At 46.1% G+C, this 27649-nt stretch overlaps 2 protein-coding genes and 1 pseudogene across 3 annotated transcripts; all 3 read left to right on the top strand.

Moving 5' to 3' along the window:
• Positions 1-3492: 3492 nt before the first annotated feature.
• On the top strand, positions 3493-8106 carry LOC123147538 (hydroxyproline O-arabinosyltransferase 1). 2 transcript variants are annotated; one of them, XM_044566809.1, is made up of 9 exons: positions 3493-4043; positions 4873-4940; positions 5023-5223; positions 5321-5404; positions 5531-5600; positions 5701-5772; positions 5853-5966; positions 7662-7755; positions 7786-8106. In XM_044566809.1, exons 1-8 carry the CDS (start codon positions 3639-3641, stop codon positions 7731-7733), a joined length of 1086 nt encoding a protein of 361 aa, XP_044422744.1. In that variant the 5' UTR covers positions 3493-3638; the 3' UTR covers positions 7734-7755; positions 7786-8106. The 2 variants fall into 2 exon arrangements, with proteins under 2 accessions (XP_044422744.1, XP_044422743.1); XM_044566808.1 differs by having other exon boundaries at positions 3494-4043; positions 7662-8106.
• A 597-nt stretch (positions 8107-8703) lies between these two features.
• LOC123147537 (putative glycerol-3-phosphate transporter 5) lies at positions 8704-11426 on the top strand. Its single transcript, XM_044566807.1, has 2 exons — positions 8704-9785; positions 10690-11426. Exons 1-2 carry the CDS (start codon positions 8834-8836, stop codon positions 11205-11207), a joined length of 1470 nt encoding a protein of 489 aa, XP_044422742.1. The 5' UTR covers positions 8704-8833; the 3' UTR covers positions 11208-11426.
• Positions 11427-17797: 6371 nt separating this feature from the next.
• On the top strand, positions 17798-21039 carry LOC123154827 (receptor-like protein 15; annotated as a pseudogene).
• The last annotated feature ends 6610 nt before the right edge of the window (positions 21040-27649 follow it).

The raw sequence follows: 27649 nt of genomic DNA, 5'->3' as shown, positions 1-27649 counted from the left end.
ATTCCGCTCTATCGGCTAAGGCGGCATGAGGAGAACTACTGCGATTGTGCCCCAGTTCGGCCAGGCGAGCACCTCAATAGAGAAAGCCGAAAATTGACTGTCATGATATAGGGTGAGACTGGTCAACCACTCGATGATATAGCGGAATCTTTAGGATCCCTCCGCATTAACGAAGGGCCGTTTCCCGGCCAGGCACATACGCGCCCCGAGTTCGGGCGAGCGCAGGCGCCACCAGGGGCTATATAAGTAGCCTCAATGTCAAACTCCTATGGCTAAGTGAAAGTGATAAAGCATCATAGTCCGATTGCCTAGTTCGCTGCGCTATCACCTCCTTTGTAGGACCAAGACGTTGGATCAAGTGTGAAAATGCGCCTTCTACGAACACCCCCGCATTATGTGTGTGGGGGCTGAAGCCGACGACTGCCATCTTTTAGATTATATATACATATATGTTAAACGGCCGCACAGGAGGTATCATAATACTTACAGGCACAAGTATAAAAAGCTTCTACAATTTATCTAAATATTGTTTTACAATAATACATGCTATTCGAATATAGTATCCTTCGAGCACTGCGTCTGTATTAAACGAGCGCCTTGCAGAACTTTCTAAAAATAGCGCTCGGCAGGTACTCGACTTCCATCCGAGTCTGGGGATGCAACAGCGGTGGCTTCCATTTCCGCCCAGTATGTCTTGACACGGGAAAGAGCCATCCGCGCACCCTCTATGCACGCTGACCTCTTCATCGCATCGATATGCGGCGCCGCACCAAGGAACTGCTGCACCAAGTTGAAATAACTTTTCGGCTCTGGTCTCTCTGGCCACAGATGACTCACGACATACTTCATGGCGAGTCCGGACAACCTATTTAGCTCGGCCCATTCGGCCAAACGATCGGCTAATGACATTGGACGCTCTGGATTGTGGAACTGCGACCAGAAGAGCTTTTCCACTTCGCGATCTTCTTGATCTCGGAAGTGCTCGGCCGCATCTGCGGCACTCACTGCTAAATCCAGATAGGTGTCCGCCGTACTCCACATCTGGTCTAAAGGAGCATGTTTAGGATCACAGAACTTTCTCCGCAGCATAAAGGGCTTTCCAGCCGCGATTTCTCCGGTCTGACGCAACTCCTCCTTCACAGCTCTCATCGCAGAGCGAGCATCCTTTGCATCGGCAACGGCCTTCTTCAGGTCCGTCTGTTCCGCCCGATCTTCTTTTTCAAGAAGCTTGCAACGGTCAGCAGCGTTCTTCAGCTTCACGACCATCTCGGCCATTTCCTTCTTGCTTCGGTAGTGAGCAGCCTGTTCGGCTTTCAGCTCTTCAATTGCCATTCTGGCAGCCGCATCACTTTTCCTGGCTTGCTCCTTGGCTCAGGCAAGTTCCGCCCGAAGATTCTCCATGGCAGCAGCACCATCTGCATCAAGTGCACACATTGTAAGATACTGGCATAAAGCTCCTCTTACCAGGCGCCGCCGAAGGAATTACATACCTTGTGCCTCGTCAAGCCGCTTGTTGACAAGCGCGATGTCGGCATCTGCCACGTCAAGTTGCCGCTTTAGCTCGGCAAATCCATCAGTCCGGCTGGCCACCGGACACTTCGCCACCTACGTATAAAGGCGGCATATTAGACCTGGGATTATGATCCTCTGTGCGCCGTCACTTTTGACAATACACAGAGTCTCAGGGGCTACTATCTACACAGGGCGCATCTTATTTATGCGCAACTGTCCAAAAAGGGTACATTATTTCGCGTACCTCAAAACCTGTCAGTAAACTCCTGACGACCTCGTGCAATCCGCTCTCCGCGGATGAAATCCTCTCAATCACCGTACCCATCAATGCACGGTGCTCCTCTAAGATAGATGCTCGCCCTAGCAGATCCTTCAGCTCCTCCGACCGCGCACCAGACGGTGCCGGACTCGTCCGATGGCCCTTTTTGAAGGCCGGACGCGAAGGGCTTTGGGGAGGGCATATGACTACCTTCCGGCCCTGCCGGATTCGGAGAAACCCTCTGCGACGATACCTCAGGGTCGCCCGCCTCGCAAGGCGGTACGGCAGGGGGAGGCGTTCCGCTCTCCATCATCTCCGAAAGAAGATCCCCCGAAGACGAGCTCTGCTGAGAAGGGCTAAGGTCTGAGCTACAAGGTAAATTTTCGATTACTTTTCTCAGATATAAAGCAGGGATTTCTCTTGTTTCTTAAAAAGAAAACTCCCCTCTACTTACGGCTCGGTGGAGGGCCGATCCCCTTGAGGGCATAATTCGGCCGAAGTATCCCCCAGAACAGGACCCTCTGGCGAAGATTGCTTCCCCCGCTTTAAGGCCATGGTCTCCGGGTCTTCAGAGGCGGTCCTCTTCTTCCCCCGAGGAGAGGAATTTTCGATTCCTCCCTTCCGGACAACCTCCTTTGAGGAGGCTGTAGCTCCCTTGTCCCCTCCCTCGCTTCCCTTTGAAGGCACAACCTCCAACATCCTGACTAGCACGGGACCCGGCGTGGTCTCGGGGAGGGGGGCCGGACACCTGATTAGCTTTGCTTTCGCTATCCACTCCTGTTTAAAGGACAACTTTTTTAGGGGCAATTTTATGATAAATATACGGATAGCGAGTCCGGGCACGAGGCTATTTACTTGAGTATCCAGACGATTGCAGCTCAGACATGTGTCCTCCATAGAATCCAGACACACTACTTGTGGTTCGAAGAACAATTTGTACATCTCCACGGGCGTCATGCCAAGAAAATGTTGGAGAACTCGTGGTCCCTCCGGGTTGAACTCCCACAGGAGGAGGGGGCGACGTTTGCAGGGCAGAACTCGGCGAATTAACATAACCTGCGTCACCATGACCAGACTGATGTCTCTTTCTAGGAGATCTCGGATGTGGCCTTGCAACAGGGGCACGTCCTTTGCCGGCCCCTAGTCCAGCCCCGTATTGACCGATGACGCCAGTCGTGGCGGGGGACCCGAGCAAAAGGCAGGTGGCGCCACCCACTTAGGGGCCCTGGGAGCGGTAATATAAAACCACTCTCACTGCCATAAGCCGGACTCCTCTTGAAAAGAGCCCTCGGGCCATGGAGTACCAGCATTCTTGCTTATAAAAGCACCTCCGCACTCCGCATGTCGTCCCTCGATCATCTTCGGCTCTACTTTGAAGGTCTTGAGCCATAGTCCGAAGTGAGGAGTGATACGGAGGAAGGCTTCACACACGACGATGAATGAGAAAATATGGAGGATGGACTCCGGGGCTAAGTCGTGAAATTTCAGCCCATAATAATACATGAGCCCCTCACGAAGGGATCCGTCGGAAAGCCTAGCCCCCGAAGGAAGTGAGACATGAACACCAGACTCTCATCGGGCTTGGGAGTGGGAATGACCTGCCCTTGAGCAGGCAGCCTATGCGAGATTTCGCCGGTCAAGAACCTGGCCTCTCTCAACTTCAGTACGTCCTCCGCCGGATAGGTATAGTAGATAGATATAGATATAGATTTTCTTGTGTATCCTAAACGGATCAGGTGGACGTTTGATGGAAGTTTGCTTGGCGTAGCGTTGCCGTTGAGTTTTGGCCTTTCGGGGCAGCACTGTCCACGCCGCGCACGCGCACTAGAGTCAGTCCCAGCTCCCAACCTCCGCCGGGAGCCTCGCCATGGCCGCGCCGTGCGGCCGCGGCGCGCTGCGGCTCGTGCTCATCGCCGTCTCCGCGGCCTTCCTCACCTACAACGCGGTCCTCTCCTCCCGCTCCCTCCTGCCCCTCCCCACCGCCTCCTTCCCCGCCGCCACCACCGCCTCGTCATCCCGCCGCCTCGCCTCCGGTGGCGCCAGCAGCGACGGCGGGCGGAGGCTGTTCCACACCGCGGTGACCGCGTCGGGGTCCGTGTACAACACGTGGCAGTGCCGCGTCATGTACCACTGGTTCAAGGAGGCGCGGCGGCGGCCGGGCAGCGCCGACATGGGCGGCTTCACCAGGATCCTGCACTCCGGGAAGCCCGACGAATTCGTCCACGAGATCCCCACCTTCGTCGCCGACCCGCTCCCCGACGGGGCGGATCAGGTAACAGTAACACCCCGCGCACAGTTGCTCGGTTAGGTGAAACGGCAATTTTATTTTTACCCTGTTGCTGGTTGGGTAGAGTTGTGGAGAAATGCGGGTCGTTCGTGCGGATCACGTGAATCGGTTGGTAGGAAGATCAGCAAAGAAGTTCCTGAAACTGTCTAGACATTGGTTCGTGTTCTTCAGTTTCATGCTCAGTTTGAGTTTCATGGCACTAACACAGCACCACTATAACAAATTTGATGTCCCAAACCTCCACTTCTGCCGCACTGGAAAGGTCAGGGCATAGTAGATTATAATTCCACTGACACATGAGCGTTGAACTTCTGGACAAAACAACAGCTGCCCTGCCTTACCTTGTGTACAAGCATGTGGGGATCAAGTGCATGTGGATCTGAGAAAATGGTCAGGGCCAAGTTGATGGCAAAAGACTGTCTGGCAGCTAGGATGGGTAAACAGGGATTGGACCCTGCTGCTACCCACTTTTCATCATGTGGCGTTCAGAGCAGGAACCATCGATTTAGGATGCCAGCTGCTAATAAACCTTTAGTTGGTACTCAGTATGTCTCTCATGATGACAGAGCCTTCTGGTAAAGTGGAACTGTCACTGTTTGGATATAATCTACTCCTATCATTGTTCAGTTTTGGTGTAGCAACATGACTGGCATACTGATGGACGAGCAAGTCAAGATCTCACAAAGTTTTTCACCGAGCCTTAGTACCAAAACCATGCATTATATCATTGAGAATGTTTTTTTTTCTGCAGCAAATTGTTCCCAGAATGCTGCTTGTTAGAATTTTCTCCTAACAGAGTTCATCCAAATCTCAGGGATACATTGTTCTTAATAGGCCCTGGGCGTTTGTTCAATGGCTCCAGAAGGCAGACATTCCGGAAGAGTAAGTTTATAGAAAACTCATATAAGAAGCATACATCAACCTTCAGAATCAATATCTTAGTTGATTTCCATATGTGCTGTAGATATATCTTGATGGCAGAGCCAGATCATCTTATTGTCAAACCAATCCCAAACTTATCAAGAGATGGCCGGGCAGCAGCTTTCCCTTTCTTCTATATCGAGCCCAAAAAATATGGAAAAGTGCTGCGTAAATTCTTCCCCGAAAAGGAAGGGCCGATCACTAACATTGACCCCATAGGAAATTCTCCTGTCATCATTGAAAAGTATTTTTGTTGCAGTGGAATATATTCAGAGCATCTACTCATACTGAAGTAATTAATCAATTATATTCTCCCTAATTTGCTAGGAATCTCTTTCTAGGATCGCACCGACATGGATGAACATTTCGTTAGCAATGAAGAAAGATCCTGAAGCAGATAAAGCTTTTGGCTGGGTTCTTGAAATGTAAAGGCCTACCAATCATTAATTCATTATCTAATTTCGTTAATACGTTCAAGCTTTCAATCAGGCGTGCAGCATATCTACCTATTCTGTATACTGATGTTTCTATGCTGTTATTCTGGAAAACAGGTACGCGTATGCTGTATCATCTGCTCTCTATGGAGTGGGGAACATCTTACACAAGGATTTCATGATTCAGGTTTAGTATGTGACTGTTTGGTTTACGAGCATGTGACCCATGTATTTTGGGGAATTGTGCAATTTTGCTCTGAGCTGATAATTCCATTCTGTTGTTTTAGCCACCATGGGACCTTGAAATTGGTGATTCATTTATTATACATTATACTTATGGGTGTGATTATGATATGAAGGTATATACTTCTCTCTTGATGCAAAATTTCAGGATTCATCTTACAAGTTCATTCTTTAACCATGTTCTTCTTCTAACTAGGGCAAATTAACTTATGGCAAAATTGGAGAGTGGAGGTTTGACAAAAGATCCTACGAGAATAAACCTCCTCGTAGAAATTTGCCATTACCTCCGAATGGTGTACCTCAAAGTGTGGTATGGTCCAGCCCTGCCTACAGCTTGTAATATTAGTTTTCTATTCAAGGACCTTTACTTTTGTCATTCTAGTGGCCATTATTCTAGATGCCAGAAGAATGGAGACGGAGTATATTAGTACCAATCTTCAAGAACAAGGGGATGTTCAGAGTTGTACTAATTACCGTGGAATTAAGCTGATGAGCCATACAATGAAGCTATGGGAGAGAGTCATTGAGCACCGCTTAAGAAGAATGACAAGCGTGACCAAAAATCAGTTTGGTTTCATGCCTGGGAGGTCGACCATGGAAGCCATTTTCTTGGTACGACAACTTATGGAGAGATATAGGGAGCAAAAGAAGGACTTGCATATGGTGTTCATTGACTTGGAGAAGGCCTATGATAAGATACCGCGGAATGTCATGTGGTGGGCCTTGGAGAAACACAAAGTCCCAGCAAAGTACATTACCCTCATCAAGGACATGTACGATAATGTTGTGACAAGTGTTCGAACAAGTGATGTCGACACTGATGACTCTCCGATTAAGATAGGACTGCATCAGGGGTCAGCTTTGAGCCCTTATCTTTTTGCATTGGTGATGGATGAGGTCACAAGGGATATACAAGGAGATATCCCATGGTGTATGCTCTTTGCGGATGATGTGGTGCTAGTTGATGATAGTCGGACGGGGGTAAATAGGAAGTTAGAGTTATGGAGACAAACCTTGGAATCGAAAGGGTTTAGGCTTAGTAGAACTAAAACCGAGTACATGATGTGCGGTTTCAGTACTACTAGGTGTGAGGAGGAGGTTAGCCTTGATGGCCAGGTGGTACCTCAGAAGGACACCTTTCGGTATTTGGGGTCAATGCTGCAGGAGGATGGGGGTATTGATGAAGATGTGAACCATCGAATCAAAGCCGGATGGATGAAGTGGCGCCAAGCTTCTGGCATTCTCTGTGACAAGAGAGTGCCACAAAAGCTAAAAAGCAAGTTCTACAGGACGGCGGTTCGACCCACAATGTTGTATGGCGCTGAGTGTTGGCCGACTAAAAAGCGACATATTCAACAGTTAGGTGTGGCGGAGATGCGTATGTTGAGATGGATGTGTGGCCACACGAGGAAGGATCGAGTCCGGAATGATGATATACGAGATAGAGTTGGGGTAGCACCAATTGAAGAGAAGCTTGTCCAACATCGTCTGAGATGGTTTGGGCATATTCAGCGCAGGCCTCCAGAAGCTCCGGTGCATAGTGAACGGCTAAAGCGTGCGGAGAATGTCAAGAGAGGGCGGGGTAGACCGAATTTGACGTGGGAGGAGTCCGTTAAGAGAGACCTGAAGGATTGGAGTATCACCAAAGAGCTAGCTATGGACAGGGGTGCGTGGAAGCTTGCTATCCATGTGCCAGAGCCATGAGTTGGTTGCGAGATCTTATGGGTTTCACCTCTAGCCTACCCCAACTTGTTTGGGACTAAAGGCTTTGTTGTTGTTGTTGTTGTTATTGTTGTTGTTTGTACTTTTTTATAATGTAACGAACCCGCACTGTTTTGGTTATCTAGTCTTTTATGAAGAGTTTTGTTATCTTTCTCAGTACTCAGTACACATTACATAACAGACGATGATTCACACTTACCACAAGTCCCCTTTTTACTATGCCTTTATCCTATGTTCTTGGAATATTTGTTAACGCGTATAGTGGATTTTGTGTTTTCCACAGGTGACACTTGTGAAAATGGTTAATGAAGCAACGGCCAGCATACCCAACTGGGAATCTTACGCAGCCGAGTGACCTTGTACAATCTGATACTTGTCAAGCTGATTTTGTTCGCTCGATCACCAGCCAAGCTTGGATAAGTGGCTCATACGAGTTTATTCAGGGCCCTGACTCCAAGCGTGTGTATGCTGGCCTTGGATTGCTGAAATCCGAAAGCGAAACTAGTGCAAAAACAACGTGATCTCTTTAGTTACAGTCACACATATAGTATGTCTTAGGTGAGAATTACAATGGAAATGAGTGTGAGGCATGTTGAGCTCTTGTTCTTGATGCTCATTCCTGACTTGTGAGTTGTGACTTCATCCTGAGTCCTTTCTGCTTCAGAGAAGTCACGCGTACACTGTATTTTAGGCAAGGCAATGGAATCCTCTATTTACTTGTTTTTTTATTTGAGGAGAAGCTGAACTGCATGAATCAAAGTATTCAAGTTTGATGAGTAATATAACGGTGGTTGTATAAAATGAAGTTGCCCTTCAAGAAGTGACATGTTTGCCCTTACTTACTTAGCTTACACTAATGATCTTTGTCTTCTGCCTACTTGGTATAAATTATCACTTGACCTACAAAAGGCTCATTTTAATCAGAATGCAGTTGTTAGAGGCCAAAATCAACAACATAAATCACACCTTGAACACACTACATTTTGTTTTGCCTACAAAAGGTTCTTTTATATTACTGAAGATAAAGTGACCACGAGAAAATATTCTCCTTTGCCTTTTTAATCTAGGACCCTCTTAGCTGGCGAACGTTCGCTGGGAGGGGGTGGCATTTTGAACGATTTCACTGGCAGTTTTAGTTGTGAGGGGTTGACAACTTCATGACAACATGACAGTTTCTTCAGAAAAAAGACATTTTTCGTTTAAGATTTCGCAAACCAACTAAAACTACTAGGAAAAAGTGTTCGCTTGTCATCCCCTCCCAGCTGATGTTCGGCAGATAACATTACCTTAATTTAGCGAACAAGAAAAAGGAAAAGTCAATTCCCTCGTTCGTACTTCTCCTCCCAGTCCTCTTTCTTCTTCCCTTCGCCTGCCAGATCCCACCCCGCCGCCTCCGATGACCACAGACCCCTCCGCTCCTCCCTAGCCCCCGCCGCCGCCTCCTCCTCCTCCTCAATGGAACCCGCGGCAGCGCCAGCCTCCCCCGCGCCCCCTCACGGAGGCCATACCCCCACTGTCGGCGGCAACGCGCGGGCCGTCCGGCGGCGCCAGTACGCGGTGCTGGCGCTCACCTTCGCGGCCTACGCGGCGTTCCACGCCTCCCGCAAGCCGCCCAGCATCGTCAAGGCGGTCCTCTCGGCCGACTGGGCGCCCTTCACCGGGCCCGAGGGGACCCACCGCCTGGGCGAGCTCGACGTCGCCTTCCTCGCCGCCTACGCCGCCGCCATGTTCGCCGCGGGCCACCTGGCCGACCGCGCCGATCTCCGCCTCCTCCTCGGCGCCGCCATGCTCGCCTCGGGGGCCGCGTCGGCGGCGCTCGGCGCGGCCTACTTCCTGGGCGTCCACGGCCTCCCCTTCTTCCTCGCCGCGCAGGTCGCCAGCGGCGTGGTCCAGTCCGCCGGGTGGCCCTGCGTCGTCGCCGTCGTGGGCAACTGGTTCGGCCACGCCTCCCGCCGCGGGACCATCATGGGGGTGTGGAACTCGCACACCTCCGTCGGCAACATCGCCGGCTCCGTCCTCGCCGCCGCCGTGCTCGAGTTCGGCTGGGGGTGGTCCTTCTTGGTCCCCGCGTTCGTCATCGCCGCGCTCGGGGTCCTGGTGCTGGTGTTCTTGGTCGCTCACCCGAGCGATGCTGGCTTGGACCTGGATTCAATGATGGAGGTTGAGATGAATGGGGATGGTGGGGAGGAGGTGGAGCTTCTTGTAGAGGACAAGAAAGAGGCTGAAGTGCATGATGATGATGAATTGGAATTGGAAATGGAAATGAGGTCCCAATTACCTACGGCCATCGGGTTCTTGGAGGCATGGAGATTGCCTGGTGTCGCGGAATATGCATTCTGCCTCTTCTTCTCCAAGCTTGTTGCTTATACCTTCCTCTACTGGTTGCCATTCTACATCAGGAACAATGGTATGTGCTTCTTATATTCAGTTAGTTTATCCTGCGGTAACAGTAGCGAAATATCACCTTATCTGCACTGGACATCTGGTGAATTTGGGTAAAAGAGAAGAAGAAACGGGCCGGGATTGGTTTGAATTGCTCTGAACTGTTAGACCATTCATCCTACCTTAGCAACTTGATATAGCAGTAGTTTCACTTTAATGTCGCGGCTAGCTTGTCGCTTATTGGACAACATAATCTTCAGTTCCATGCGCAATCAGAAATTTAAGTTCTACAAAGAACTTTTGTTTTATACTCCCTCCGTTCATAAATCTAAGATGTTTTTGATATTTCAATATGGACTACATGCGGACTGAAATGAGTGAACAAACACACTAAAACGTGTCTATATACATCCGACTAGAAAAAAGTTGGAACATCTTATATTTGTGAATCGAGGGAGTACAATGTAATGTGATGGGGCTAATTGATGTCTAGCGATTCTTAGGGATCTTCTTTGAATTTATTTTTGGTATTATTTTCAGCATTTCTGCCTATATACAAGTAGCTATTTAGCAGTGTTAGTTTGTTGAGCAGTTCATTGTAAGAGGTTAAAATGTTGCATATTGAACTGAAAACCTCTTTTTGTTGAGTGAAATGAATGCTATCAACATCTGCTCTCCATGCATCATTTATCTTCCTAGATATGATAACAGTTGACACCCCGGGGTGTCTTTATTTATCTGCTTATAATATTGTGTAAACTACCCACAATTCCTTCATTTTGCTTGCGTAGTACTAATGGTAAGGAGAAAATTAGAAGTGATAAGTGCCATTGGGAGCTTATTGCTACTTTGCTGCAAGCATTGCTTTTCAGTGAAGAACTTCTCCAATGTATCATTGCTGACTTATGTTACATGTCACGATGTTGCAGCTGTAGCAGGCCAGTTCTTGTCACACAAGGCTTCAGGAATTCTGTCCATTGTATTCGACATCGGAGGAGTGTTGGGAGGGATTTCAGCTGGCTTCCTCTCAGACGCAATAGGTGCCAGAGCTATAACATCAGCTCTGTTCCTTCTCCTCTCGATCCCCGCTCTTATCCTTTACCGGACATTCGGAAGCATATCCATGCGTCACAACATCGGCCTCATGTTCCTCTCCGGCTACTTCGTGAACGGCCCATACTCCCTCATCACCACGGCCGTCGCAACTGATCTCGGCACCCAGGACGCGATCAAGGGGAATTCACGTGCACTAGCCACTGTCTCTGCGATAATCGACGGCACCGGTTCTGTTGGTGCAGCATTGGGGCCCTTGCTGACGGGGTACATCTCGACAAGAGGATGGAACAGCGTGTTCTTCATGCTGATCGTGTCCATATCCCTTGCCCTCGTGTTTTTGATACGCATAGCCAGGGATGAGATAGCTGCCAAGATCGGTGCCAGGCGTTAGGTTTTATTTGCTGGCGCTTGGGAACTGATGAGAGGCTTTTTTCCCGGGAGTTGTAAAAGTCTGTAGGAGTTAGGTTACGGCCATTTCTTGGTTCATGTAAATTGCTTGGTTGGTTGGTTGCACATATGCACACCCATGGAAATTTTAGGCTGGATACAGGGATTGACAAAACGTGTTTGTGGTGATTGCTGCAGTTACCAAAAGATTGTTGTGTGCAAAGTTGAGCCTGGTCCGGTCGCGTGATCTTGAAACGGTGTGGCGTCAACCATGTTCTAGTCATGTCACATGATTTTTGTGGACGAGGAGCAGAGAAGTTTCCCTAGAGTGGATGGCTTTACTACATATTTTTATGAATTATTACTATCTCCAGATAAGACATCCTCTATATATTTTTGTTACTGTTAAATCATGATCCAAAAGTCACTACAAAGTTGTATTAAAGCTATGCCAATTAATTTGGATCGGAGGGAGTACCGTGTTCGACACGGCACTTTCTCATGCTAGACATACCGAGGATGGTAGTTGCCGGTTGTCGATCCGGCATGAGCTTCCTCAGTAAGCTCGAGGGACGGCCGACTCCGTGAAGATGAAGGTGATCTCCCCAAAGAAAAGTGCATATTTCAATTTGAATTGTCACAAAGTCTAAGAAACAACGCTAAACTTCAAAACCATCTACTTTACAATCCCAAACTTTGAAAACCGAACAACTATCAACCCTCCTCTGAAAACCGGACAACTATCAACCCTCCTCTCTTCAAATAAGTTTTCTGGGTTGTTTTGATCGGTTTTCAATTGTTGACCACCTAGTCAGCAGCCAACTCAGCCGCCATGCACCTAGATATCTAAACCTTGTAATTTTTAATCTGTTTGGTAAAAGATATTGAAACTTTCCAAGAATGATCTGCATACTAGTGTTTATTTTCAAAATAAATGAAAATCTGGGCACTATCATTTTTCGGTCGAATTTGGACTAAAATTTGTCCTAAATATGTATTTCCCTTGTATTTTGTAACCTATTTGGCAACAATGTTTGGATCTTCCTAGAATTATCAGCATAGTCTTGCTCACTTGTGAGAATTATCTTTAAAAAATCTGGACACTCCATTTTTTGGTCAAATTTTGACAAAAATTTGTCCGGATGTACTCTCCTTGTAAATTTTACTGTGTTCAAAAAAAATGAATGAAACTTACCCAAAACGATCCGCATGGTAGCATTAATTTTTTTCTAAAAAATTCAAATTTTCTGGGCACTTCATTTTTGGGTTAAATTTTGTCCTAAATATGTACTCCCTCCATTCCATATTACTTGTCGCTCAAATGGGTGTATCTAGCACTGAAATACGTCTACATACATCCGTTTGAGCGACAAGTAATATGGATCGGAGGGAGTATTTTCCTTGTATTGTTTAATCTATTTTGCAAAAATGATTGAAACTTTCCCACAATTATTAGCATAATATTGTTCATTTTTTGAGAATTGTTTCACAGTTTTCCGGGCACTTTCATTTTTTGCTACATTTTGACCAAAATTTGTCCAAATTATGTTTTTTCCTTTTAATTTTTAATCCGTTAGGTCAATAAGATTGAAACTTTCCGAGTATGATCAGCATAGTACTATTCAGTTTTCAGAAAAAAAATCAACTTTTCTTGTGCATTTCATTTTTTGGGTCAATTTTTTGACAAAAAGAAGGGTTGACGTGACAGCTGACTAGGATAGGTGACTGGATGGCCAACATGTCAAAACAGCCCAGAAAACTAGTTTGAGGGGAGGAGGGTTGATGGTTGTTTGATTTCCAGAGTTCTAGATTGTAAAGTAGGCAATTTTGAAGTTCAGGGTTGCTTTTTATACTTTGGTGACAATTCAAGGTTGCAATACGGGCTTCTCTCATCTTCACATGCTCTTTTTTGTCGCCATAGAGGAGGAAGAGGAGCGGTCGATTTGTTCACCAATATGGGAAAAAAGATGACCTTTTTCACCTAACTAGGCTAATTGAGATAGCTGATTGTATGGTCAACAGGTCAGAACCAGAGTCATGGAAGGGGATGGTTGAATGGTTTTCAAAGTTTGGGGGTTGATTTTTAGCCGGTTTTAAAGTTGATGGTTGGTTCTTGACAAACTAAAAAGTTCAAGATTGCAAACTGGGCTTCTCTCAAGAATATAATGCTTTTTGAAGCGAAAATTGCTTTTGGAGGCCAAGCTCCATGGAGGTTGGTTTCTGAAAAATCCAAAATTAATCAAAATTCATATTTTTACATTTCAAAAAATTCTGCAAAAATACAGATATACCTGGAGGCATAGTGCACATGTGTGTGAATTTTCAAGACGAATATGTTGAAATGAGGGTTGTGCAAAAAAAAATCCATGGCTTTTCAACATATGATACTATTCACCCCCAAAGTCCATGATTTTGTTCTTTTCGTACAGAACGTATTTCAAGATGTTCATCCCGACATTATACACACATCCTTGTATACTTGTAAAAAATCAGAATTTTTTGAAACTGAAAAGTTTGAATTTGTTTTTTTTCGAAAATTCGGGCTCCATGGAGGCTGAGCTCCAAAACGCCCCACTCCTTTTGAAGTTGTAATTTTACACTCGCTCCTACTAGTCGGCACAAGCATAGCTATTTCTCTTGCTAGTTAGCTTGTAGAAGCAGCGATTGTTAAATCGTCGATGTAGAACACAGGAGATGCCGGCGGCAATGATCTGCGAAGTAAATCGCTGATCTGTTAAAAAAACACCGACAAGGGTTTTTAGAAGTTTCAAAATCCATGAAAGTTGCCCAAATCCAGACGAATCCATCGGAAACCAAAACCAACCGAACCCCGGAAGACCAGTTGGAGACAAGACTCCATACGTACACCGCCAACACAAGCACATGAACGGACAGGGATAGAGTGGGGTGAACATTATTCCGACACTATGGCAATGCCATTGCCTCGTCGCCCCAGACCAAACACAAAGACTACCTAAGGAAAACCTGAAACAAATCATCCATGTCATTGTATGACTGAATATGAGTCTGATGTCGAGCTCACCGCAGTTTGTAACCATGCATCGACACCCTCTTCTCGAGTGATCTAGACCAGCTGGACGACCGTTAAAGTTGGTGCGCTGGATCGCTCCGTCCACCAGCTTCACAACGCCATCGTCAAGCACCGCCTTACAGAGGCCGTCACTCGAGCACACATCTCCTTCGCCGTCCCACAACAACTCTCCAGCACCTCCATAACAGGCCATCCCCGGATTAGGACCTCCCCGTTGATGCAAGCGCCACACCCTGCAGGTGGTAGAGGGGGAGACGATTGGCGGCGGCTAGTTTTCTCGGTCGCCCACACCGACCCCAACAAGGCATTGACCTTAGACTCCGTTTGAGATCGATGTGTTTGGTTTGGTCCATGCTCTCCTCTAGTGTGATCCGACTCTGACTAAGAAATAGGTAGGAGTAATTTTTTCTGTTCTATCTTGGGCTAGTCACTTGGTTAAACATTGTCAATGCCGCATGGGTTGTACAATTTGTAAAATATTCTCATGCTTGTACCCGTAAAAGGTGGCGGTGGATAGCGAGCGGCTGGATGTAGCTCCGGTTCCTCTCTGATACGTTCTCTCTCTCACCGGATGTCTCTCTGAACTGATTCCTTTCCTCTTGCTCCGATTTTTCTCCCTCTGCAGCGCGAAGGAGGTAACCAGGGCACCGACGGCAAGGCGACGACCAGGGCGGACAGCAGCTCCCCTTTCGGCGATTTCCCCCTCTGGTATGAACCCTAGCTGCTCGATCTGTTTAGAGGATTTACTGGTGATTGTTGTGTGTGTGCTTCTGTATGTATGTTCAGTTAGCCGAAGTTCAGAGAAGAATATAGTTCAGTTTTGTGTATGTCATCCTAAAGCAATTTTTTTTTCTTCTGTTTCAATTCTACATTGTAGATGGGCAAGAAGTAAAAGAAGTTAATTTGTGCAGCTGTGTCATATACGCTTCTCGTCATGTCGGCCTTGGTTGTCCGGTCTGGGAAAAGGAAAAGTAGGACTGAATGCATAAGCTATGGACTCATGGATGAGACAGATAGGGTGAGAAGACAGTATTTTGAGGACAAAATATGGAAGGATGATGCAACTTGTTTGAACATGCTTAGGCTTGGGAGAGGACCTTTCTTCCGGTTTTGTCAACTTTTAAGGGACCGCAGGTTGCTTCAAGACACGATTCATATGTCTGTTGAGCAGCAAGTTGGCACGTTCTTGCACACTGTTGGACACAACGTTAGGGATGCGCCAGCTGGGGACAATTTTCGTATAACCGGTGAAGTTGTTAGTCGTTATTTCAAAAAAGTCATCCATGCCATTGGAGAGCTACGGCACGACCTTATTAGAGAGCCCTCATCGGCGACCCCAACCAAAATAGAAGGGAATCACCAATGGGATCCATACTTTAAGGTATGAGGTTTGGTGACAGGTACATCCTCCTCATTTTCTACGCATGAATCTGGTTAGGTCCTGATATTTTAATTTTCATGAAATAGGATTGTGTTGGAGTTATTGATGGCACACATGTACGAGCCTCTGTTACAGAAGACATGGAGCCTCGCTGTCATGGTAGAAAGACCCATGCCACTCAAAATGTGATGGCGGCTGTTGATTTTGATCTTCGGTTCACATTTGTGTTGGCTGGTTGGGAGGGGTCAGCACATGATGCTCAAGTTTTACGTGATGCTTTGAAACGTGAAAATAGTCTACGTGTCCCACAAGGTAACTTGATGTAGCTACATTTGTCAATGCCACTATTTATGTACAGCAAAGTAATCCGCTTGTTGCTCATATGTTAGGAAAATTCTATCTAGTTGGTGCTGGACATGAAGCCAAACCAGGGTTCTTGCCTCCTTTTCGTGGTGTGAGATCCCATTTAAATGAGTGGGGGGACAATCTTGTTCAAGATGAGAAGGAATTGTTTAACCATAGACATTTTTCTCCTCGTACGACCGTAAAGCGTGCATTTGGGTCACTCAAGGGGAGATTCAAAATCCTTGATGAGGCCAAGCCATTTTTCTCCTATCCTACTCAAGTAGACGTTGTTATAGCTTGTTGCACTGTTCACAACTGGGTTATAAATGATGGGATAGATGAATTTATCATACCCGAGGCTGAATGTGTTGCCAATATTAACCATGCTCCAACGACAAGTGGCCAAGCAAATGGACTTGCAAACATGTTTAGTTTTCGGCAGGGAATCGCCAATCAAATGTGGGAAGACCGACAAAACTACTTGCAGCACAGTAGTATGTAATAGCTTCATTTGAACCATTGTAATATCGTAATGTTGTAATCGGAACCCTTGTACTTCCTGGAATTTGTTTGTAATGTCACATTATGTGCTGAAATGAACACCAGTCCAATCCCAAGGCACATGACACCTACTTCTGCTGTTTTCTACTCCCTATGTACTTTTCTGTCACACAATCTGCTGTGGCAACAACATTTACAGATTACAGTGGCACACGACAATCCAGCACTTCAGGTCTTCTTGTACTCGGCCGATCTCTTCTTTTCATGGTAGTGAACCCTATCTCTATTGGATTAGTCACTTGGAGTTGTCTTGTTCTTCTAGTAGATCCTTATATATATATATATTTAGAAGGAGCAACCAAAATCAACAAATCACTCTTTCTCCTGGTTCAGCTGGTCACCTGTCTGCTGTGCAGTACCCTGCTCATGTAACCATGTACTGTTTGTCTGATTCGTTTGAGTGGGTTTTCTTCTTCAGCGCACTTGATCGATTTGAGTCGACCTCGCATGACTTGGTCTCTGAATCTACTTATTGTTGAGTCAGAGTGAGGAATTAGGAATTTATTGTTGGACTGTTTGAGAATGTTAGGCTGTGGATTACTGGACACTTCGAAATGACTTCATTTCAGTTCATCTGACTATCTGAGCACCTGCTGCAGAAGTGGCATTTGACAAGTTACATGTTCATATTATTAAAAGTATACTAGTCTGTACCGAATAAAGCTTGTTGTGTGAGGAAGCTTCGTCCAGAGGGCCGGCCAGAGGGGAGGGGGCCCGGGAGTGTCACGCCCCCCACCTCTGACTGACTGACTGCGTCTATGGTGGTCAGGCCAGGGTATCCGACCGCAGTCAAGTTTCTCCACCTACCGACTTTTGAATCCCGAGTCAGTCACACGCCGCAGTTGGCCTGCACGACCAGGGCTCATGAAATTCTTGAGTGAAGTGCATCATAGGTCCTCGAACTATTTTAAAGGCGTCACGTAGGTCCTCAAACTATGAAAATCATTATCCAGGTTCTCAAAGTGCAATATAAGTGTCATCCTGGTCCTCAAACTATTTCAAATGTGTCATGTAGGTCCTTGAACTATTTCGGAGGTGTCACATATGTACCCACTTATTACACTTCAAGAATTTTAAAGGACGTAGATGACACTTTTCATAGTTTAAGGACCTACATGACACCTTTAAAATAGTTCGAGGACTTAGGATGCACTTCACTCGAAATTCTTCTGCCTAAGAAAGACTGCTCGAGCTTATTATATATATGTGTAGCACTTGGCTCAGTCAGTACTCTCCGAGCTTTGACCTGGCCAGTTAGCACGAGCGTGTGCGGGAGCAAGGGCCATGCCGCGCCCCTGCACCATGCCGCCGGCGATGGCCCTGCTACTATGCTTGGCGGTGCTATCCAGCGGCGGCGGGTGCGAGGGGCGCAGGGACGACGAGAGGGCGACGCTTCTGGACATCCGCGGCCAGTTCAACTACAACTCGTCGCTGGACTGGAATAGCACCGCCACAGATTGCTGCCGGTGGGAGGGGGTGAGCTGCAGCTCCCGGACAGCTCGTGTCACGGGCCTCGACCTGAGCATGCTGCACGGTATTGCCTCCAGCACAGGCCTACTCAACACCACCATGTTCCTCCCCTTGCAAGAGCTGCAGGATCTGTCCCTGAGCGGCCTCAAGATACAAGGATGCACACCCGGTGCAGGTAATTCGTCCAGACTCTCTAGATTCATTGAGCGCGGTTTTCAAACCAATTATGCTGTTCTCCAGCAAATGTTCCTTTTTCCTCATAGGCTGTTTGTTTATTTATTTCTGCAGGCTTTGAAGTATGGTCAAAATTACACAGACTAAAAGTTCTTGATTTATCATATAATGGCAAATTAATGGAGAGTGACGTCCCATCCTTGGTTGCAATTTCATCACTACGGTCCCTATTCCTCAACGGGAATGACTTCAGCTCCAATATGACAATATAGAGTGAGCTTTCAATTCTCTTATCCCGAGGAGTATTTAAACTTTTTCGGTTTTTTAGAAAAGGAGGATCACCCCCGGCCTCTGCATCAGAATGATGCATGTAGATGTAGTATTTAAACTTTTTCGTAGTGATCTGTTTGTGCCAGTCACATCTTCCAAATCATTTCTCATGGTTTACCATGCTGTTTATTGTACAGAACTGAGCATAATGAAGGTGGATACTCTTGACATAGGCAATAATGATATCAAAGGCACCATACCTACAGGTAAATCTTTTCGGAAAAAATATCAACAAGTAGATGATGCATCGTATGTGTACAACTACAATACCAGGATGGTGACATGGTGCATTAAAGAATAATCACTAAGTGTTTTCGTTACAGATATCTGCAACATGAGAGATCTTCAAGTGTTATATCTCAGTGACAATCTTTTATTTGGAGAGATTCCATCATGCATGCAAAATCTGACTTCTCTCAGAATTCTCGGTCTGTCGGAAAATAATAGATTAATAGTAAAGTTCCCCTCTCTTATCTTTGCAAAACTCACATCGTTGGAGAAGCTTTCACTCGTAAATAACTCTCTTGAAGGAGTTCTGTCGCTGAGTTCCTTACAAAATCATAGACAATTGACTAAACTGGAACTTGCAAGCAGCGGTAACAACTTTCATGTGCAAACTGAGAATCCAGCAACAAATTTGCCAGCTCAGATTCAGGTTCTAGTGCTGCGAAATTGCAACCTTAATGGCAATTCAGGCATCATACCAAGTTTTTTGTTGCATCAACATAAACTAGAGTTCGTCGATATGTCTAACAACAACCTAAGTGGTAACTTCCCTTCATGGTTGATAGAAAATAATGTCAACCTATCACACTTAGTTCTGGGTAGTAACTCCTTTGCAGGTCCTCTTCTTCCGTCCAAAGTACACACCGGTTTGCAATGGTTGGATGCATCTTCTAACAGGCTAAGCATATTACCTGTTGACATTAACACCACATTACCAAATCTGAGTTACATATCCTTATCAGGGAATTCTTATAAGGGCAACTTTCCTTCTTCCTTTAGCTATATGAATAGTCTACAGTATTTAGAATTGTCATACAACAATTTCTTAGATGACATTGCGGCTGCTTTTGTTGGAAATATGTTAAACATCATTGGTCTAAAATTGTCTGGAAACCATTTCTGTGGGTCGTTCTCTCCAAACATACTATTACCTGCCGTTAAACATCTATTGCTCAGCGATAATGAAATCGCCGGGAAAATTCCTGAGAAGTTATGTGACAGTCTGATACTTATGACATTTGATGCTAGCAATAACAAGTTGACCGGCCTGCTCCCTACTTGCATATCCGCACTCTCAGAACTTGCCATTTTGAATTTAAGAGGGAACTCATTGGCTGGATCGATTCCGTCGGAAGTATGCGGCCTGTGAAAGCTTGTGTTTCTTGATGTGTCGAAAAATAACCTTTCTGGTCCAGTGCATTGCTTACCGGATCTACGCTACCTTCATATGAGTAGAAACCGATTAAATGGAACCTTTCCTATTCCATTGTAGGGAAATAATATCTATACAATGGATCTCCAAGAAAATCAATTCAGTGGTGTCCTTCCAAAGCTGATAGGGAAGTCCTTTCCAAAGCTAAAAGTACTGCTATTAAAAGGCAATATGTTTGAAGGGACAGTTCCAAATGATATATGCAGTTTGAAGTATCTGCGTCTACTAGATTTGTCTCATAATAGACTATCGGGGCAGTTACCTTTATGCATGAACATTATGGGATCCGATGACAGTTTATTTGATTTCCAACCTGGTTTTGGAACTTTTCCTGTTTTATTCAATGTTATTGGGCTGCCAGATCAAGAGGAATTCATGACCAAGGGCAGGCAGGACAATTACAGGGGAAACATACTGAACTACATGACTGGACTAGATTTCTCTTCGAACCAGTTGAAAGGATCCATTCATGAAAGTATAGGTGGCATGAAGTGGTTAAGGGCATTGAATTTCTCGGAAAACAAGTTTGATGGATCAATACCACAGTCCTTATCTAATTTAAGTGATTTGGAGAGCTTGGATCTCTCACACAACAACTTGGCAGGCCAAATACCTTCAGAGCTAGTAGCATTACAGTCCCTTGCGGTGTTCTCAGTGGCATACAACAACCTGTCCGGTCCTACACCGGGAACAAGGGGGCAGTTTCTCACATTTGATCAGAGCAGCTACGAAGGTAATCCATATCTCTGTGGCCCACCATTGAAAAAGAGTTGCTCCGTGACACCGTCGATTCCTGAGCTCGAAGAAAATGTAGAAGAAGATGATAAAGTTGGTTATATCATACTGTTTGGTTGTTCGGCGATGTTCTACATGGTTGGTTTCTGGACATCCTTGGGTGTACTTTACTTTAAGACAAGCTGGCGATGGTCATGGTTTTCTGTTGTGGATAGGTTCGGTGATTATGTACTAGTTAAGTTTTTTGTATTCACAAAAAAAATTCGGAGCACCAATTGACCTTTCTGCAGGGGGCCAAATAATTCATCATGTGGCCAATTTTGTGTGGTACTAGTAGAACAATTCAACTCAACGGTTGTGGAACTTATTTAAAATATTTCTGACTGATAAGTCTTGTATTAAGGTTCTGATGTTCTATGGCCACGTTTTTTTGGTTGGTCTTAAAAATGGACTCTCAAGATGTGAAGTGGTTTGGAACTGGTCATTGTGATGTCCTGATTGGAACAAGGCGATGCTTTTCCAAATCTTGGATTAGGTTAATCTTAAGCCATTTTCTTAGTCATTGTTACCTGCAACTGGTAGGCGTATGAGCGGAGGCACGCCGCACCTCTGGTGGAGCCTGTGCATGCATCTACGTTGTTTTTATTTTAAAATAAGAGAAGGAATGGCAGTGGGTTTGAGGTCCAGCTGGCCACGTAGAAGTCTTTGTACTCTTTGATCATTGTACGATCAAGGTAGTTTACGAACAGAGTAAGAAACATCCTCAATTCATGCACATGAAAACTCAATACCTGCATTACGGTTTTAAGAACCTAAGAACAGAAGCAAATAAAAACTAAGAAAAATAAAATCCGTGCAAAGGATGTAGGAGGTATGTAATCATGCATTTTGAAATACAATATTGTCTTTTGAAATTCGGCATATCATGTCTCTACTCCATCAGAGAAATCAGTGAACAAGAAGTTCCATGATAATTATTTTCTGCAAGATAATGTCATGTCAATAGTTCTCCCATCAACAGGAGCAAACATGTTATGTTTCCAGCGCTTATATTCAAATTGATTACCTTCCCTTTGCTTGTATAGAGTGAAACAATGGTAATATATGCCACAAAGATCATATATGGTACTCCCTCAGTCCCAGTGTAAAAAACGCTCTTATATTATGGGCCAGAGGGAATACATAACAATGACGAAAATTAATATCAGATGCATTTTATAAGGATAAAATAGTTATTAGCAAATCCATATTATACACAAGATACCATCATTCAAGCTGTCTAGTCAAATTGAAGTAACTAACAATCCTGCAAAAGATTAATAATTGAAGTGAAAAATACTCAAGTCATGCGTCATCTTTGGATTTTTTTTCATCTCGGACCCTACTCAAGTCTGCACACATATATGCAGATTCATTAAGTAGTAACACAAATTTTAGACATACAAATATCATATGAATAGTAACAAAAAATGGAGAGTTTAGATGTCACAAATAATCATCAAACTCCAATGAAATGCATATTGTCAGTAGAAAAATATGTATCAAAGTAAGTAACAAATCAAAAATGCTAAAGGCAACACAACCATAATATTTGAAACAAATGAACATAGAAACAAGGGAGCCATCATGCACAAAGCATAACTTTTTGAAACTTCGCCATATGAATCCATAACACAACTCCAGAAACCTGCATATGATAAAAACAACTTGAGCAGTAATGTACATGTGGAGGCTGTCGGTGTCAAAACCGGCGGATCTCGGGTAGGGGGTCCCGAACTGTGCGTCTAAGGTCGATGGTAACAGGAGTCAGGGGACACGATGTTTACCCAGGTTCGGGCCCTCTCTATGGAGGTAATACCCTACTTCCTGCTTGATTGATCTTGATGAATATGAGTATTACAAGAGTTGATCTACCATGAGATCGTAATGGCTAAACCCTAGAAGTCTAGCCTATATGACTATGGTAATGAGTCTATCTCCCTTCGGACTAAGTCCTCCAGTTTATATAGACACCGGGAGGATCTAGGGTTACACAAGGTCGGTTACAAAAAAAGGAATCTACATATTTGGTCGCCAAGCTTGCCTTCCATGCCAAGGAGAGTCCCATCCGGACACAGGTGCAGTCTTCGGTCTTCGTATCTTTACAGCCCATCAGTCCGGCCCATGGCTAACAGGCCGGACACCCGAGGACCCCTTAGTCCAGGACTCCCTCAGTAGCCCCTGAACCCGACTTCAATGACAATGTATCCGGCGCGTAGATCTGTCTTTGGCATTACAAGGCGGGTTCCTCCTTCCGAACTCCAAAATAGTCTTCGGACGTACCGACGTGTCCGGACCTGTAACACACACACCACACACAACCGTAGGGAGAATATAATATTCCACGAATCCAATCCGCTGGCAACTTTTCGTAACATGACATCACGTCTGTTCGGTCAAAATTTCGAACCGTTTTCCGTCTGCCGCTCCATGTTTCGAGACGCGGTCGCCATTGGCATGTCTTATCGAAGCAGAGATCGTGTCCCCTTATTGCGGGATTCTCATCAATACGGGTATGGGTAACCCAACCATGTCGTTTACACAGCCCTTGGGAATAGGCGAGTTTTGAGGCGAGTGAGGAGGCGTTCAATATACACTGCCTTTATAAGGGGATAAGGATTCCCCCTTCTTCTCCCACGCCTTCTCCTTGCCCTTCCAATCTTGAGCTCCAGCGCCCAAGTTCTCATCTTCTACCCACTCAAGCTAACACTCAACCATGTCCGGATCCGGAGGTCAAGGCAAGTGGATGGTCTCCTCCGTCCGGGAGAAGGACATTACTGAGCTTCGGGCGGCCAGGTACCTGGCGAAGGAAATCGCCCACCGTCTTTCGGCCCAGGGGCAAATCGCCCCCACGCCGAAGCCCAATGAGAGGGTGGTATTCATCCCCCATTTCTTCCGTGGGCTAGGGTTTCCAGTCCACCCTTTCATCCGCGGGCTGATATACTATTACGGGATAGACTTCCATGATCTGTCCCCAAACTCCTTCCTCAACATCTCGGCGTTCATCGTCGTGTGTGAGGCCTTCCTCCGCATCCAGCCCCACTTTGGGTTGTGGCTCAAGGTCTTCAACATGAAGCCGAATGTGGTAGATGGCCAACAAGCGGAGTGCAGAGGAACCATGGTGAGTAAGCTGTCCAATGTCTCCTGACCGAAAGGCACTTTTGTGGAGACTGTCAAGGAATGGCAGAAACAATGGTTCTATATTACAGAACCCCGCAGCACCAACTGGGCCGCAGCTACCGAATTCAACCCCGGTGCTCCAATGCGGCTCACCTCCTGAGTCGAGAAGAGCCTGAACTGGTGTTCGCTAGACGAGCTGATAGCGCTGCAGACGCGCATTCAAAGCATGGTGGACAAGGATGTCAAACTTGTCGATATAATCCAGGTGATGCTAGTTCACCGGATTCTCCCGTGCCAAAGCCGAAGCCTCCCGCTATGGAAGTTCAATCCGAAGAAGCACCATACCCTGAAGAGGCTCTTTGAGACCACTCACAAAGATGCCTGGAAGTTTCTCTTCAAGGGAAACGAGATACCGCCAGCCACGGATTCGGACCGTGGGCATGATATTAACCACCCCGCCAGCGAGGTAAGTTTTTAACGTGTCCTATACTTGTTTGTTTCAAGGAGGATATCTGAACTTTTGCTGTCATTACTTCTTCAGGAATGGATGAAGAGGGTGAAGCGGATCCAGTGTCCGGCTCCGCTACCTGAAGAACCAGTCATTTCGCGTTTAGCAAAGATGCTGGTGCCGGCGCCCTATACAGCACCGTCGGAGAAGGCCAAGGGGAAGGCCAAGGGGGTCCGGAGTGGCCCCCGTCGCAGGAGTGCTTCGGACGCGACATCCGAAGACAAGACCCGCTCCTCCGCCGCCGAGGATGATGATGATGATGATGATGATGATGAGGAGAACAACCCTCCCCCTGATGAGGGAAAGAAGAAGAGGGCGTCCTCCACGAACCTGGAGGCGGGGACGTCCAAGAAGGGGAAGGGCTCCTTCACGGACAAATCCGCGTGGGACGTCGACAACAGTCCGGAGTGGCACCCCCGCACCAAGCCTCAAGCTGCATCGTAAGTGCTATGACTCTCGTATACCCATATGTCCAGCATCTCCACTTAAATGTATTGACATGGTTAATTATGCCATTGCAGTCCGGCCAACGACAGCTCCCAGCGATCCTCATCAAGAGGTTCATTGGACTCAAAGGAGATGGCCAGCGAGACACCGCCGACCGCTTATTCTCCCAAGGCCAAAGGACACGACGAGGTTCTCTCGCAACAGACCTTCCTAGGCCAGGGAGAGGCTCATGGGGTGCCCGAAGGCGAAGCCCCCGCCGCCGAACACCAGGGGGAACCAGTCCCCCTGGAGACTAGGGAGGAGGGCCGTACTCAGTTCGGCCCTCAACCGGACTATATTCCGGAGACCGATACGGCTCCGGGATCTGGCACGCGACCTCCTTCGAACGAAGGGGGTATGCCTATTCCACCGGTGACCCCTGTCCAACCAGGGGCACCAGATAATCAGCTAGAAGCGCCTCGCAGCGCTTCCATTGTGGATGAGCACCGTGTTCTTATGGGCATGGTGATTGAAAGGTTTCAGTCTGCCAAGAGCGGACTAACGGAAGCCTGCAATAGCCTGTTGACAGGTGAAAGGACCGAGAAGAGGTGTCTAGAGGGGGGGGGGGTGATTAGACACTAAGTACCAAAAGTTGCAGTTTTTAAAATCTTTAGGTTGAAGTGGATTTTTGGTACAAGTTTAACAAACACAATACATATCAAGCAAGCATGCAAAGAGTATATGAGCAGCGGAAAGTAAAGCATGCAACTTGCAAGAATGTAAAGGGAAGGGTTTGGAGGATTCAAACGCAATTGGAGACACATATGTTTTTGTCGTGGTTCCGATAGGTGGTGCTATCGTACATCCACGTTGATGGAGACTTCAACCCATGAAGGGTAACAGTTGCGCGAGTCCACGGAGGGCTCCACCCACGAAGGGTCCACGAAGAAGCAACCTTGTCTATCCCACCATGGCCGTCGCCCACGAAGGACTTGCCTCACTAGCTGTAGATCTTCACGAAGTAGGCGATCTCCTTGCCCTTACAAACTCCTTGGTTCAACTCCACAATCTTGTCGGAGGCTCCCAAGTGACACCTAGCCAATCTAGGAGACATCACTCTCCAAGAAGTAACAAATGGTGTGTTGATGATGAACTCCTTGCTCTTGTGCTTCAAATGATAGTCTCCCCAACACTCAACTCTCTCTCACAGGATTTGGATTTGGTGGAAAGAAGATTTGAGTGGAAAGCAACTTGGGGAAGGCTAGAGATCAAGATTCATATGGTAAGAATGGAATATCTTGGCCTCAACACAAGGGTAGGTAGTTCTCTCTCAGAAAAAGTAAGTTGGAAGTGTAGGTTTGTTCTGATGGCACTCTCCACGAATGAAGAGGTGGTGGAGGGGTATTTATAGCCTCCACACAAAATCTAACTATTACACATAACTTCCCAAACTCGGTGGGACCGAATGGTTAAACTCGGTCGGACCGATTTAGCAAAGCTAGTGACCGTTAGGGTTTTCGGTGGGACCGACATGCAACTTGGTAGGACCGATATGATTAGGGTTAGGGCATAATGTAATCTCGGTGAGACTGATTACACAAACTCGGTGAGACCGATTTTGGTAATAAGCTAACCAGAGAGTTGGTTAGGTAAACTCGGTGGGACCGATCGCTCATTTCGGTGAGATCGAAATGTTACAAAAAGGAAACAGAGAGTTTACATTGCAATCTCGGTGGGACCGATCGCAAGTTTCGATGAGATCGAAAGTATTGCAATAGGCAATAGAGAGTTTGCAATCCCATCTCGGTGAGATCGAGATCCCTATCAGTGAGACCGATTTGCCTAGGGTTTGTGGCAGTGGCTATGACATTTGAAACTCGGTGGCACCGGATAGGAAGAATCGGCGGGGCCGAGTTTGACTTTTGGTTTAGGTCATATGTGGATGTGAGAAAGTAGTTGAGGGTTTTGGAGCATATCAATAAGCATTTTGAGCAAGAACCTCATTAAGCAACACCTCATCCCTCCTTGATAGTATTGGCTTTTCCTATAGACTCAATGTTATCTTGGATCACTAAAATAGAAAATGTAGAGTCTTGAGCTTTGAGCTTGAGCCAATCCTTTGTCCTTAGCATCTTGAAGTGGTTTCACATCCTCTAGTCCATGCCACTTCACTGTTGAACTTATCTGAAACATACTAGATAAAAATGTTAGTCCAACAAGAGATATGTTGACATTAATTACCAAAACCACCTAGGGAGCACTTGTGCTTTCAATCTCCCCCTTTTTGGTAATTTATGACAACATACATCAACGCTTTAGATCAAGATATTAAGAGTAGAAAGTAAAGCTCTGGAAAGACATGTAACTTGCATAGGCTCCTCCTACATGTATGCAATCATGTGAATATGGAATATAGGAGCATGTGAATGCATAAACATGACAGAGTAAGCAATGTGTTATATGTATCTTGGTTATATGCATCAGAGCAAATGATGAAAGTATGAGAGATGTACCTTCATGCTCATGAGTCATTCTCATTACCTTGTGGTCTTGAGTTGGCTTAGGATGAGATGAACCTGCGTAAACAAGGTTAGATAACACAGATACACCTACTGGCCAGAGCAAACAAGAGAGACCACAAGAGTATCAAGACTGGGATGACATGTAGAGTGAGTACTAAGTACCACATTGGATAACGACATGTCCCCAAAGGTAAAGATATGCAATAAATTCAAGGATTTCTTTCCCTTAGATGTCTTGCTCCCCCTGAATCTAACATGGGTAAATTCAAGGATTTCTTTCACTTAGATGTCTTGCTCCCCTGAATCAAACATGGGATATTGGGAGAAGATAGGGAACAGAAAATC

The sequence above is a fragment of the Triticum aestivum genome, chromosome 7A (assembly GCF_018294505.1).
Source record: "Triticum aestivum cultivar Chinese Spring chromosome 7A, IWGSC CS RefSeq v2.1, whole genome shotgun sequence".
NCBI lineage: Eukaryota > Viridiplantae > Streptophyta > Magnoliopsida > Poales > Poaceae > Triticum > Triticum aestivum.
Note: the sequence above shows the minus strand (reverse complement) of the source record. Positions and strands in the feature narration are given on the sequence as shown.

Coding starts and splice junctions, on each gene's coding strand:
- LOC123147538 (XM_044566809.1), top strand. CDS start 3,639: ATGGCCGCGCCGTGCGGCCGCGGCGCGCTGCGGCTCGTGCTCATCGCC. Junction 5,601..5,700: donor ACAAGGATTTCATGATTCAG/GTTTAGTATGTG, acceptor CTGTTGTTTTAG/CCACCATGGGACCTTGAAAT. Junction 5,967..7,661: donor ATGGTGTACCTCAAAGTGTG/GTATGGTCCAGC, acceptor TGTTTTCCACAG/GTGACACTTGTGAAAATGGT.
- LOC123147537 (XM_044566807.1), top strand. CDS start 8,834: ATGGAACCCGCGGCAGCGCCAGCCTCCCCCGCGCCCCCTCACGGAGGC. Junction 9,786..10,689: donor ATTCTACATCAGGAACAATG/GTATGTGCTTCT, acceptor ACGATGTTGCAG/CTGTAGCAGGCCAGTTCTTG.